The sequence below is a fragment of the Acomys minous genome (assembly GCF_964271855.1).
Source record: "Acomys minous genome assembly, chromosome: 5".
Lineage (NCBI taxonomy): Eukaryota > Metazoa > Chordata > Mammalia > Rodentia > Muridae > Acomys > Acomys minous.
The window spans coordinates 70,639,655-70,654,987 of NC_140494.1; the positions used below are offsets into that span (position 1 = coordinate 70,639,655).

The window sequence follows — 15,333 nt, forward strand, 5'->3', positions numbered from 1 at the left end:
TCCTAGATGATGGCTTAAGGCTATCACCTTCCAAGCCCACCATAGTATAGTCCAAGAGCTTCCAGAATTAAGATGAAAAGGTCTAACACATATTTTTTTTGTCTTACAATTGCGTTTTCTTTAAGCACAAGGAAAAGAGTATGCTTGGGGATTTCAAACCTCTACATGGAAAAGTCAAAATTAAGTCTGGAAGCAGACGAGATCATCACGGCCCTGCAGGAATCTTGGGATAGGAATCTTATAAAGTAGCATGAACTAAAGAGCGTGCAGCAAGCTGCCATTTATAGATAGTCAGAACAAGAAGAGCGTAGACTCGGCAGCCTTGGCCACACCCTGCCTAAGGTGAACAAATGTGAAAACAGACACCTCCATGAGTATGGAAAGAATTTGGGCTAGCATATAACTCAGTTGCTAGAATGCTTGCCAGGCATGCGCAAAGGCATATGCCTGTATTCCCAGCACTCAGTACGCGGAATCAAGAGAATCAGAAACATAAGGTCATCTTCAGCCATACCTCAAGTCAGCAGCCAGGTTGAGAGTCATGAGACCCTGTCTCAAAAAGGTATATACAGGATTGACCAGGAGGTGCTGAAGATATGGCTCAGTAAAATGCTGGTTGCATGAACATTAGGACCTAGATTTCATTTTTAGCACTCACAAGGAAAACATGGATTGAGTTGATAAATGACTATACTATAGCAGCACTGGGAAAGTTCCAGGTTCTATCTGAGAACTTGTCTCAAAAACGAATGTGGAAGGTGATTAAGGAAGATATCCAATTTTCTCAACTGATGACGTATGCAGGTATGCATACACACACGTGTGTGTGCACGCACTCATACACACACACACACACACACACACACGCACTCACACACACACACACATACACACACACACACACACACACACACACACACACACACACACACACAAAGGGGTTGGGGGCATAATACAAAACCATTACTATTCTTAATGTGAAATCATTTTGTTTGTCCTTTTAGTCTTAAAGGGTGGCTTTTTTTTTTCTAGTGTCTGGTGCCCTTGGAATAGACTTGCTACCCTGTAATGTGATAGAAAGACAATTTTTCCTTCTATCAGATTGTTCAGAAACCAATTGGAAGCTCCAGACCTTCCCCTGGATGAGATTCAGTGATCTGGGAGTGAAGGAACGGACACACACATACTCTGATGAATCATTGATAGCTTACATAGTCACCCATCTGTGAGTTCAGTCACAAGGCCAAGGTTGTTTGCTAAGATGTTTTTAATGATGACATTGCCATAATTTCTTGGGACCTACACCTTGCTCCTTCATGGCAGTGGCTTCTATCTGAACTGCTTCAATGCTTTTTTCGTCCTGGACCCTTTACTGCATGCTTGATATTGCCTGCTACTTCCTTGTCTGAAGCCTCTTCTTGCACAGTTCCACTCACCAGCCTAGCACACAAGGGCAGCTCCCCTTCAGGAAGGAAGTGTGTCTGCGTGCCAGTAGTGCCAATCACCAGCACATTTTTCTTTAGGTCAATGGAACACTGATGCCTCCTGAGCATATCAAGGCCAAGAAGGATATCCATGGGCTGCTCTTCAAGTATAGAGAAAGAGCACTGTAAGAAATCACCTTCAATCTGAATCTGAGCCAAATGAACTCGCCCCACGATCCTCTGTGTGCCTACTCCCTTAGCAACCCCCGACCACCGTCGGTCCACCAGTCTCATGATGTTACATCTCTCAGCACAAGCTTGGCTCATGATAGTCATCTGGGCACCTGAATCAACAAAAGCCTTTAACGGATGCCCGTTCACTTTGCAGTTAATGTAGAGCATAGCCACTTGTCCAAAACTCTCCGGAGCCTCTTCCATAGCTATGTTCATATTTTCCTCAATGTTCTGCTGACGGATTTCTTCTTCTATTCTGGCCTGAGCTTCCTGGTCAAATGGGTCAGAAGAATAAAGATGAAAGATCTCTTGCTCTCTCAAGGCCCTTTCCCTCTGCTGCTCCATCAGGACCTGAGAAAATGTCTCAAGGTTTCCGCTCAGCAGAGCATCAGCCAAAGCAGGGTTCCGTTCCTTCAATAGAGACAGATCGTGGGGGTTGGAAAGTAGCATGCTGCGAATCAGGGCAGGGCTGTCCAGATCCTGAGTATAGCCTGTATTCTCTCCAGAGGCCAGTCCATGGGCTGGCTGTGTGGATGGTAGACGTTGCTTATGGTGATAAGGGTGTTGATGATGATGATGGTGTCGGGAACTCGATGTCCCAGGCATGGCTGACCCGGTGAGATCTGTTCGAGGTTGGTGTGGAGTCCTCCCTGCAGCTCGAGGTCCTACATTGTCCTTCTGAAGTAGTACAACCATATCACCATCTTTGAGGCCATAGGTTCCCAGGGAACAGTGGTCATCTGTGAGGAGCTGCTCCATGTGGATGATCTGGATCTCCTCAGCGGGCACCCCGGACTCGAGCTCACAGAGGACTCTGAAGTTGCAGAGCTCAAAGTCAGGGCTGACCTGGAGGGAAAAGGTTACCTCTGTGAGGTCCCTACGCACACAGTACACAGTGATAAGCATGGTGTATGCTCAGGAAGGCCGTGCTGGCAGAAAACATCTGGTGGATCACTGGCTGACTGGTGCTGGTTCGGGTGGGTGTGTGGCCTGCCCCTCACTCCTTGGTATGAAACTCATTCAACTCTCAGAAAGGCCAATGTCCAGAATGAGGGCTGCCTCCCAGACCCAGTGCCAGCTGATGGCCCCATGGAGCTTTAACATAACAAGTGCATATGTGTATGTGCTGTTTGGAACTTAGAATGTCTGTTTCCATAGAAATAGTTACTCAAAGCCAGTGGGTTCCAAGCCTGGCCTTCCAAAACCTACTTAATACAGGCTATATAGAATATCTCAGTTTCCCTAAATGTGTTACTGTTTAGTCTTTTCACTGTAGATCTGTATTGTACATACTTTTCCACGTCTCTGAAAAGTGAGAGTGTGACTTTGACATTTCAAGGGCTGTGCTGCATATTAGTAGGTCACATAGGTGCCTGCCATTGAAGGCAACTGGGTAAATGATGGGGGAGGAGTTTTCCTCAGCATTGCCAATGGTACTGAGGATGTGTTCACAAAAGAAGTGACAAACTGAATGTAGAAGAAGGAATAGTTTTCTGGGTAACAAGAGATTAATCCTTTCAGACAGAATGAGAGGCGGGGGAGAAAGGAAGAAAAACGTAAGGAAATCGAAGTTTTGAAACATTGTGATTGCTGGACTTTTCATTTCATTGACATATGGAAGGGGTTTCTTGCAGTGTATGGAGGACATGGGGTGGCCAGAGAGCTTCTCAGGAAGTTGAAGGGGACATGTTGCTGGGTCCTGAAACCCGAAAGACTAGGACACGAGGAAGAGAGAAAGCCGTTCTTGGCTAGATGGATGCCATTTGATGTGGGTCACTTTAAAGACAAAGGTTACATGTAAAAACAGCTTCTAAAGTGGGAGACTAGGAAAAAATAGGCCATTGCCTTCACCAGATGAATAAAATGAACCCCTCTCCAAGGAAATCAGTTTGATGTTGACTCTACAGTAGGGTGCATGGCATCTCGGAAGCTAATTATGTCTCTCTCTGACCCTAAAGCACAGTAACTCACCAACACCCCTCAACATGCACCTACCTCGGAGTAGGGAAGCCGAAGACATGGGCATTTGGGTAGAACTCTTGTATACTCATTTTTATGTGCCATGAAATGCTCACAGGTCCTTTGTTCCTCCCTCACAGGTGTTCACTTATGAGCACCACAAAGTCACAGCTCTATATGTGCACCTCATCCATATTTAGGAATTTTCAGCTGTGCCCCACCACACAGAGGCTATTGCATGAGCCTAAAGAATGGTCTTTTATTTTCATTTCTCTTGTGTTTGCCTCAGATGAAAGACTTTGTACCATTTCTCACTCTAGTTATCTCAATATTGCCATTCTTTTTTTCTGTATACTGTGAATGTTGACTGATTATATAATGGGAAGTGTTAGTTGACATCTGGGTATACAGTCATACATGATGTGGAATTCACACTGTGCTCTCATAGGAACTCACAGTCTAAAAGAGGACACATTCATATACACAAATTGGAGAGGTTGGACATGAAGAAGAAACCGTAGTAGAATTCCTAACAGCTTGAAAAAAAAATCACCAACAGGAGAACAGACATGGGAACTGGTGAGGTCTCTGTAGGAAAAGCTTTCTGAAAGAGACAGATTTAGCAAGATGAGGGGTTGGCTATGTGGGTACCAGATGCTGGAGAAATAAAGCAGGGGGTTCCTCTGGCTTACAGGACATTTTAATATGGAGAAATATACAAAATTTTAGGGTAGAAACAGAAGGGAATTCTCTGGTAAAAATATTATTTAGAGCAGTTTTTACTACTTACTTAGTACTTACAGAGATTTGAACAGACATTTAGACATGTCATTTCCCTTGCTGTTGTTGTGTGTCTATGTATATATATGCTTGTTTGTTCATATACACATGGCTGCACAGACATACAGTGCCCAGAGCTTGCAATTGGGGTTCTTACTTGATGATTCTTATTCTTACCTATTGAAACAGGGTCTATCACTGGGAACTAAGCTTGCAGGCTCAGTAATCTGATTGCCTGTGATTGCCTGCCTCTGGGAGCAGGGATCACAGGCTGGCAACAAAGCCTGATTAGCATTTTTAGGGGGTACCACCATCTAGACTCCTGGCCCCATTGCTGAGTTGCAAGTGCTTTACCCACAGAGCTCTTTCCCAGGGTCATTTGATGTCTTCACTGTCTATTAAACTCTATTAAATTATGGTTATCCCACTCCCACTTTGTGTGCTTCTTCTGCTTTTGTTTTATATTAGCAGCTCAAGTTATTTTTGTGGGATAAAATGTGGGTTTTTTTTTGTTACCCCCCTCTTTCTTTCACTTTCAGTAAAGCAGAAGTTAAAGGTTCAGGTTAAAAGAAAGGAAGGTCATTGTAAGTGTTAATGTTGCCTAGATACCAAGTAGAAATCAGTTTCATGGGAGCTGTATTCTTACATTGATATAATTATTTAGTTTTTGTGACATTTTTGCATTGAAATAGGCTTTACTGTTTTACCTTTGACCCACATATAAGTAGGCAAGGAGCCTTAAGGTCTGGCCAATTAATTCTTATCACTCCTAGCTCACAGTACCCACCCTGCCTTTAAACCTTTTTCACAGCAGCTGGAATCACCAAAGATAAACAGTGTCTCCAGGCTATTTGGCATTCCAGCTTTGTATATTGCTTAACTCGCTGAACTTACCCAACAGTATTGGCGATTCAAATACCATAAGTATAATTTTCTTAACTCAAAATTTTAATTGAAAGCACCATCTGATTACGTAATAAAAATGGAGACTGTAAACACTGCCAAACATCGAAAGTGCCCCGAATCCCCACTTGTGTAAGCTGTGTTCTGATGGGTTTGTGAGCCAGCCATCAGCTAACCAGGCATGCTCCTGTAGGTAAACAGAAGTTATTGCAGCTTGTTCTCCAGCAGCAGTTTAAATATTCCCTGAATTGTATTTCTTCGCAAGTGTAGCATCAGAACATAATTGAATCTTTCTTTGATAAGTGAGAATCCTGACGAGGCTCAGGGCTATCACCCAGAAAGAAATCAATTCTCATTTTGATGCCTGAGTACTCAGAAAGTGGAAAGGAGAACAGTGACTTCATAATAGCAAAGAAAAAGTGTTTGTTTGTTTGGTTGGTTGGTTGGTTTTGGTTTGTTTCTAGAATAAGCCCATGGCAACAGCTTCTATAATTTTCTTCCTTTTAAAACGTAAATGCAGGGGTTCTCAGCCTTCCTAATGCTGTAACCCTCTAATACAGATCTCCATGTTCTGATGACCCCCAACCATACAGTTATTTTTGTTGCTATTTCTTAACTGTATTTTTGCTACTCTTATGATTTGTAATACAAACATCTGATATGCAGGAAATCGGCTATGTGACCCCTATGAACATGTTGTTCAAAGGAGTCTGGACTCAGAGTTTGAGAACAGATACCTTAATGCAACAATGACAACAACAACAACAACAACAACAACAACAACAACAACAACATCAGATAATTGGTGGTCCCACAATCAGTTGATATTTAAAGTACTGTATGTTACCTTTACAAAGCAAAATAAATGTGTTTTTTAAATAAACAGAATGACTGGTTAAATTGTATGTTTCACATACATAATCATTAAGCCAATTAAGTACTTACATTTGTTTACATTGTTTACAGTCCATCCATTAGAGTCTGCCCAAGGGCTCAGGATGCTGGTCCCCACCAGAACAGTTGCCTAGCTCCAGGAGGCCCTGAGGCGCTTCCCTACTACTATAAAAAGTGAACAGCACTTGCTGTGAAAACTTAGAGACCAGAGTTCTGATTCCTAGGACCAGGGTAAAGCTGTGGCTGGTGGCAGTTGTCTGAAATGACAGCCCTCCCAAAGCAGGCTGGGACACAGAAACAAGAGAATGCCTGCAGGTTTGTGGCTAACCTGGCATACGCAAACAACATGAGACCCTGTCTCAAAGATGGTGGAAGGCAAGGATTAACACCGGAAGTGCACACTCACAAACGCACAGATACACCATGTGCACGTGAATTGATCTCTCTCTCTCTCTCTCTCTCTCTCTCTCTCTCTCTCTCTCTCTCTCTCTCTCTCTCTCTACTGTGTGTGTGTGTGTGTGTGTGTGTGTGTGTGTGTGTGTGTGTGACATATGAGAGAGAGAAAGAGAGAGAGAGAGAGAGGGAGGGAAGGAGGGAGGGAGAGAGATATGGGGGGCAAAGAGAGAACCTAGAATTACTTTTAAAGTGTAATCAAGACTGAATATGAAATTGCATTCATCACTTGAGAATTTCAATGCCACTTAGAGAAGAGGGGAGGTACTAAAGCAGCAGTGGATAAAGAACTGAGTTTTCCACTATTCCTCCATTTGCCTTACAGTGATGCATCGGCTTCTGGTGCCCCATATTTGACCACATCCCCTGGATGACGAGGCCTGGTGGCACTCACAGGAAGGATAGCAGGCTACCAAGAGGAGACTTGATACCCTATAGTCATATACAGGGGGAGGAGGTCCCTCCTCAGGAACAGTCATAGGGGAGGGAAGTAAGGGGGAAATGGGAGGGAGGGAAGAATAGGAGGATACAAGGGATGGGATAAAAATTGAGATGTAATGAATTAATAAAAAAGAAATCAAGAAAAAAAGAGAACAACAAGGTCCAAAACACACCTTACATCTTTATTTTTCTGTTACTTTTGGAAATTTTAGCCTTCTCACATTAAAATTATTTTGAAGTTATTTGCACAATAAACATTTCTACATCAAATTCCTTGCCTTGCTCAACCTGGAATTCTTGCAGAATTCCTATCATGTCTCTTGTTCATGAAACATGTCAGAAAATAGAACTAAGTAACAAAGTGAACACAGACCTACACAAAGGAGAACAGTCCTGTTGATAATAATGTTATTAATGCTTCTCCCCACCCCATGCAAATGTTCCACTGATGTCAGAACTACGCTAAGGTAGGAAGCTACTTTTTTTTGTTTGTTATTCTTATTATTTATGACTTCTGGGCTTTGTTTTACCCTCCCCCCATTCAATTCTTCTAGCAAATAAGTGGAAGGTAATATCACTCACTGAAAACCTCTTTACTTATTCCAGTAAAGGGTCCAGGAGTGTGTGGACACAATGACTGATGGATGTTCCAAATACAAAAAGCATTTGTTTCCCACTACTTAGAGATAGTTATAGAGACATGTCTTTGACTCCTCGGGTCAACCGCTTTCCATGACCATGAAGTAATCTGGGCATACCAGGGAAGGCAGAAGAATAGGAGCCGGTGTCCTCCTCCAAACGAGTTGTTGTTAATGGAGATAATATCCATGCAAGCTGAGCTGTATTGTGGAGTAATAACTAACGATAGATGTGTATATAACATGTGGTGTGTCCTTAGAGGAGTAAATGCGTTTGTGTGCTGGGGCAGTGCAGTGAAGGGCTTGACTGAAACTATGTGGAACCTTCACTAGAACTGTCACTGAAGTGGGTCTATAAGAAGACTCAGGCACATCTGCATTTAAATTGCCGCCACTTGGATTCTCGTGAGGCCATGTGTCTAGACGCATCACAGGACTTTCTTGACCTTTGTCTTGTCTTGTTTTGTTTTGTTTCGCTGTGTGTAAATTGTTCTGCCTGTGTTTTTCCTGTGCTCGATTCTGTAACAGCGCACCCATCGATGCATTATGATTGCAGGTTTGGCGTAGAGGAAGGATAGTCCAACTCTCTCAAAAGCATCAACCCCACACTAGTGTTCACCTCAGATACAAGCACAATGGAAGTGTCTGCTTCCATGCGATTGTTAAAGTTGTCACTTCACAAACACAAACCTGGAATCAAACCTGAATGTTTCGTTGTCTCAGGTCATCCAGTGAGCATCACTGATGATCCCTTCAGTCCTTGGCTTTGTACTGCCCATCTAACCTTGCTTCTGGTCTTCTCTAGCAAGGAGGGGCACTTTTATTAGAAAATAGGTGGAGGCTTCATTAGGGACTTTTAATCCCAAAGTCTTTACAGAATATATATATATATTTGCTGAATGTCATAATAAATTTTGAAGAGGATTTTAGTGATGTGACATACTAGCCAATAATATTTTTAAAATCTGTTGGAAAGTAACCAGTTTTGGTGTTACTCAGAAACCTAACCTTTCAGAACGGAGTAATACCATGCAGTCTGCCCAATCAGCAACTAGTCAGAACACATCAAAAATTGTTGCGTGGTAAGTCGCTTCATTTGCGGTGACATGCCAGGCCTTTGTAGAAGAGTTATGTATATTGAAAGATTCCAAATAGAGAGGGCAAGGTCCATTGTCATCCCAGATATGGTTATATGTGTAGTTTACAAATTGCATGAGTGAGGAGGGGTGTTACCTAGAGCGTTGTTCATGTGGCTTTCCCATTCTCAACAGCACCTGAGTTAACAACTTGCTGTGCTAATTACTATGGCTGAAGCCTCATTCTCTACAGAATGGCCTTGTACTCCAACCCTGAAAATAAGAAACAAAACCTGATGAATAAAAGCTTTAGCAAGATGGCAAAGGAAAGATAAATCAGCTCACCTCCTATCTGTTCTCTTTAGGAAATTGAATTTAGCAGCCTGGACACAGGGGTGTATTCAGAGCACTGGTATGGCAGCGAGCCTATGGGACTTCTTGTTCTGTGAAGGGCTTGGGAGCGTTCATGCCACAGTAGGCTTGTCTGTTCTGAGGAATGGGGCATAGAGCCTCTTCCCCCATCCATTTACATTACTGTTTCTGCTCCGAAAGTCTTCTGTTTGTCATACGTATTAACACGTTCCTAACTCCTAATGCATTCTTGTGTACTCAAAATCTTGAAAATATTCCCATGCGTTTTTAAGGAATATTTCTTTGGAGTACAGGAATTAAGCAGAGTGTGCATGCTGGCTTTCAAACCCAGGAACTGGGTTTACGAACTGAGAAGAAAGACAATAAGAACATAGATTATTTTTTCATTAGAAACTGAATGAAATGAAACAAAATGTCTCGGGCAAGCCTAACAAAACTGTTACTGAGTCCTTTATTTCTCTGAATTAAAAAAAAAGTGAAAAACAGTTTTAACTTTAAAAAACAGTTTTATTTTGAGTACTAACTGCAGTGTTTTTCATCTAGAATGTAGATCTGCAGTGGTTCTGTGGTTAAGAGATACTGAACCCAATGTTCTAAGGATAGCCACTAATTACGACTTATGAACCATGTGAAGTATACTGACATTCGAATGACATTAAAAAGTGAAGCCCTACTGTGGCTCAGATACCTGATATGAAAATTAGGTTCTGAGGCTTCTACATAGAGAGTTGAAAGCTGTATCACCAGTGCTTGGATTTGCAGCAAGCCAGCCAAAAACATAGATAATGATAAAAATCAAAGAAGAATTTTAACTGAATTTATAGCAATGGCTATGGAGCCAGTATCTTCACAGTTAGTGGCCAACCTCTACCATCCTTCTTAGAATTACAAGGAAGATCAGTTTTTAAAAAACTAGAATAAGTAGGAATACAGTAAACAAAAGATAGCTCAATAAGGAAGTAAAATATTTCATACTTTCAATGAAACATGTTCACAGCACACCATGAAACTTTTATTATCTGTTCTTTAAAAATATTGCTTTGACTTTTGTTGTATCCAAAAGTAGTTTATAACAAGAAAACATTAAAAAAAAACTCGTATAAAAGTGAAGGTATGCTCCTCTGTCCCATGAAATAATGCTGTGTACCGAGTGCAGTGGTAGAGAATTTTGTACCCACAAAATTTTGCACAAACCTTGGAGTCAGCACAGACACAAATCAATGATACAGAAATCCGTTGACTCAGAAAAGTAGACACTACGTTCTCCTGTTCCTCCCTAATTGCTTGCATGTCCATGGGCACAGGAGACACTTCTCTGGGCCTTGCTGTCCTGTTACATAAAGCAGTAATGATGGGGGTGATCTCTTTTCCGGACAGTTTGGATATGGACAGCAGTCCAAAAATACACCAGCCCCAGCACCAGAGTGGGGTGCAGAGAGGCACACAGCTCTGCCTACATTAATCTCCCCAGAGCTACTGAAAGTCTCCAGACAGATTCCGTGGGCCATCAGCAGTCAGGTGTTGTGTCCAGGTCTCCCAGGAAGAAAGGAGATGGGGAAAACAGAAAATTTCACCCTACTCCCCAGTGGCTGGGTGTTGACCTGTTCATGAGAAAGGCAGTACCAGGTAGTGGAAATGCAGTGGCTTCACGATAGTTATGCTTTGGAGCAGGCACAGCTGCTGGCCAAGTGCAACTCCCAAAAGCAACACGTCCATCCCTGCAAAGCTGGCATCTTCCCATTTCTAGAACTTTTGTGTCTTGTTTTTGTTGTCCTTGGGAGTTTCCCAAGGACAGAATTTGGTCCTCCATAAGATGGCCTGGGCCACATGCTGGCTTGCATCCTGAAGGGACCTGTGCTATGACTGAACTTGGCAGGTCAAGTCACATATTTTATCCATTATGTTGATTTTTCCTAAACTACTTTCTTCTAGAGCCTCAAGTTATTTATGTAGAAAAGCAATGGATTTGCACCTCACATCATCAATCAAAGTATCTGTGCTTAGATGGGGTTTGCGGAGAGTGTCCGCTCCCTTTCCTGGACTGACACTGTACATTCCATGGCAGTGCTCCCCACTGCTGCTCTGGATTGGCTGCTTCAGGGTCAAAAGTGCTCCAACTGCAGGTTCTGAGAGTCATCTTGCATATTTGTTTAGTAATTCTCATGCACAATCAAAGGCATCACACAGTCTCTTTTAACCTTTGCTAATCCACTAAGTCCAATTAGTGCTGCCTGTATATGTACAGGCATCCACTAGAGTGTGGGAAACCCACCAGTCGCCACACATTTAAAACCAAATGCTTCTCCCCCAGAACCTAGCAACTGCCAATGGCTCCTCAGTAAAGGAGGGAGCCTGGAGAGCAATTAACCAAGTACATAACTTTCCTTATATTTCAAAGAATGACAATGTTCATTCCTTGTGGATGGCTAAGCAACCTAGCAGGTATTGATTCAGAGGATTAATGTCACAGTTTAAATCATTTATGATACTCTGTTAAGTTAACAGTGTAACTGGGTAGGTACATGTTCTAAATTCTACACACGGCATCTTAAAATTGGGTCTTCTGTGGAGACTGAACAGACTTGACACTTATGTGTGCAAATGGGTAATTTGTATGCACATTTTTGACAGGGGTCTAAGACTCTGCCTCATTGTTTTGACAATATTAGCAAATATTAGAGAGACACTGACTTCAGCAGCAGTCATTTGCATACAATTTGAATGTCAACCCACTGTGGTACTTTGCAACAAATTCAAATTCTCTGACCATTTGTGCTACATTTGAAATGTCAACACAAATATAACTGGTGGATTGGAAAGTTCCATTTCCTTGTATCCTACAATGTTGAAATATGTTTCTGAAAGCCTCTGTGCAAGGATATTAATTACCTACCTGATCCTCCCCCTCCTCTAGTGAAAGAGATGAAAAGTCCATTTTGACATAAAACACCACACTCCATATTTTAAGAGATCTTTGTGATAGGGATTACAGAGGGAAGCCCTGTCCCTGGTCTCTTACTGTGATAGTCTGGTTAATGTTATACACATGGCACACACACTATACATGTGATACACGCGTTGAGGCTTATAGGAGCTTGTCAAAACCAAGGATGCTTTGAAGAATGTTTATAATCAACATTAGAAAAAAAATCAACATTAGTCATTTTGTTCCTAGTTTTATGCCATTTTCTTACCTGTGCTGGATTCATGTATTAAAATGTGGCTAACACTAGAGATAATTTGACTATATATATATATTAAATATGGAAATTGTTAATTGTTTCTAAGAGAAGCCTGATGGTGCATATAACATGCAATAGTCTGTCTGCAAGCTTGTAAAACTCCATGTGAAAGTTTGTGACTGAAATAAGATTTCATTCTTAGTAGCTCTGAGCCCTGTGTCTCCATACCATGTTTACTTAAACTTTATGGCTCTGTAATTTAGATCACACACACAAAAAAAGATATTTGGGCTTCTTAACACAAAACCATCTCTATGTGATATTATGCCTGAACAGTCAGAGAAGTGTTCCAGTTTATCAGAATGGATCAATATCCTGCTTTTATATAATTGATTAAGGTCTCTTGCTAGAATCATTAATGCTCTTTCCCCTGGTGCTCAAAATCAGCACATCTTTGATGCCTTCCAATAGGAGTGTTTGAAGATGGCTCTGTGAGTCTGTCTTTGGTAAATGAATGAACAGAAGAAAAGCCTTAGTTGCAAAGGGGATGCTGAAACTCTGAGATCAAGAGAGACCAAGAGCTGCCTCAGGGAGCAGCAGCCATGGTGCTGAGAGTGCGCGAGGAGGCAAGGACCACGAATGGAACGGCAGAGCTCGTGCTTATCATGCAGCTCTTGCTTATGAGAGCTCTGGATTACTTAATTATACCTTTTTCCAGAAGACACTTGAGGTCATATCTGCATCAGAATTTTAATTATATACGAGGCTTTTAAAAGTGGGGCATTCCACTCTGGGGAGCCCACACACACCAGAAATGACAGTAACCATTTTATTATGTTAGTTGCCACAGAATTTGCCTGAGGTCCCTAATTCAAAGGCTTGTGCATATAACTTCTATTTCTTTGGGCAAAAGTTGTCCCATATATTTTACTTCTTCTCTATCTATAAATATATACCAACATGTCTTAGAGAAAAATAAATGACAAGTCTTTATCCTTTATATAATCATTACCCACATGGAATTCAGAAAATTGTAATGACAACAAAAAGTTGACTACACATTCCAGTGTGTGTTTGTGCATATTCCTAAATGTAAATGTTTGTTAGGTTCATACCTATGTGCTAAATTTTGAGTTATCATAGTAGTCACAGGAACTAAGATTAAAATATCATGTCACTTATTTTTGTAAGTTTTAAGGTCAGCTTGTTCCTTTCTGATTATGCAATTGGGACCACATGCTTTGGAAACAGACGTTAGATATTTGGGGTGGTAAAATTTGTTCTTTGTGAGTGACACAAAAAATATAGGCTATGGTAATGTAACACTTCTAAACAATAATCATAAAAGCATTATTCTGGAAGCAGTTCTGTTTGCTCAGTCTACTCAGACTGCATAAATTAGTGCAGTAGTCTTCCAAAGGGACTTCTGTCAACAATTAATCTTATACAGTGTCCCGAGGGAGCCCATTAAGTTAGAATTTTAAAGCACACAAAAAGTAGGTGATCAACTGAATCCACACTGCAGAGCAGAAACCCAAATATGGTTTTGTGTAAGGATTTTAATGAAGCAAGATGAATGTATTCAGCACATTTAATCTACTTGTGTTCTGTATTATCTCAAAAATTCTGTGTAGTAAATAATTTAGGTCTTCTGTTGTATCTGACTTTGAAACAATCTTCTTTTATTAACAAGGTATGCCTGTGTGTGTTATATGCTGCTTTTGTTGTTTGCTAAACTAACCAAGTTAGAAAATCAGGAAAAATGTTTATTTCCATGTATCAGAGCACTGAAAAGGATTTTTAGCACATGAAATTACAAGGCTTTAGTATGTCCTTGAGGATGCCACCCATAGATCTCATAGCCATAAGTACTTCTAATATGCCTGTGGCCAATGTGTGTATATTTTCCTCTAGTAATATCTATTTCAACAGCCATGTCTGTCTTAAAGTATTACTGGTTTAAGCCACTGAGTTTTGAGATGGCTGTTATACAACTCAATATGCTAACAGCTAACTAAGGTGTACCACAACAGTATATTTTAAAATTTAAGATTTTCTTTCATATCTGCTGTTAGTTGGGTTTGGCCAACCTAGCATAGCTTGAATGGTCTGGCTCCTAGCTTCAAACTAGAACTAGATTTGCTATGTAACTCTCTGGCCCCTAGCCAAGTAGCATGCTCAGTAGAATATCCTGTCCATGACACTTAGGAAAGCTCAAGAGAATTAAATGAAAGCACTGAAGGAGCCTAAAGCTTAGGTCAAAATTACTACTTCCCTCTGCATTTTCTTGCCACAATAAAGAAACAGTCTCAACACCAACATTAGCAGAGCAGGAAACTGAAATTTAACCTGACATGGGAAATTGCAAATACATAAGAGAATTTGTCAAGATTAGAGAGATGATGGAACGACAACACTGCTCCTAGGAACTGACCCCTAGGCCCTCAGTCTCCAAAACAATGCTGTGAAGCTATTTGTAACAGATCCTTGTTAGTGAGTCAGGCTGAGAAGATTTACTTCATTGCTCAAATTCCTGAAGCTAACACAGCCCAGATGTTATACCTGGGCGGGTGCCGTTGTCTGACCCTTTATTTTTAGTTTACCAATGAGGAAAAAGCTTTAATCATGTGTAGATTGGCTACAACAAAAAAGTTCTTGCTTTTTTTACTAAAAGTATTTCTGTAGGAAGAAGTTGTCCATTAATGAAAAAGTTCATCTTGATTTTGACCTGGCTCAAAATTCAGATAAGCTCTTTAACTCTAGAATGTATAGAAAAACAGGACCCATGACCCAGAATTTCAATATATTATCCATGATTGATAAATCATGCAAGTACCCAGAATGAACCTGAATATAATGAAATTGATAACTTTTCATTGACATTCTTGTGGTTTTTAAAGCATTTCCTTAGTTATAGAAGTCCGAGGAGAAAATCTCATGGTGGTGAGATAGATAGATATGAGGCAGATCTTTAAAT

At 41.1% G+C, this 15,333-nt stretch overlaps 2 protein-coding genes across 2 annotated transcripts in view; one reads left to right on the forward strand and one right to left on the reverse strand.

Moving 5' to 3' along the window:
- PDGFD (platelet derived growth factor D) overlaps positions 1 to 15,333 on the forward strand; it is a 209,416-nt gene that overhangs the window by 90,127 nt on the left and 103,956 nt on the right. The gene's annotated exons all lie outside the window — the stretch shown is intronic.
- On the reverse strand, positions 1,233 to 2,794 carry DDI1 (DNA damage inducible 1 homolog 1). The gene has a single exon (XM_084781506.1). The coding sequence runs from the start codon at positions 2,562 to 2,564 to the stop codon at positions 1,344 to 1,346; it is 1,221 nt and encodes a 406-aa protein (XP_084637632.1). The 5' UTR covers positions 2,565 to 2,794; the 3' UTR covers positions 1,233 to 1,343.

Bases quoted from the DNA above. Each gene is read 5' to 3' on its own strand.
- DDI1 (XM_084781506.1), bottom strand. From the start codon at position 2,564: ATGCTTATCACTGTGTACTGTGTGCGTAGGGACCTCACAGAGGTAACC.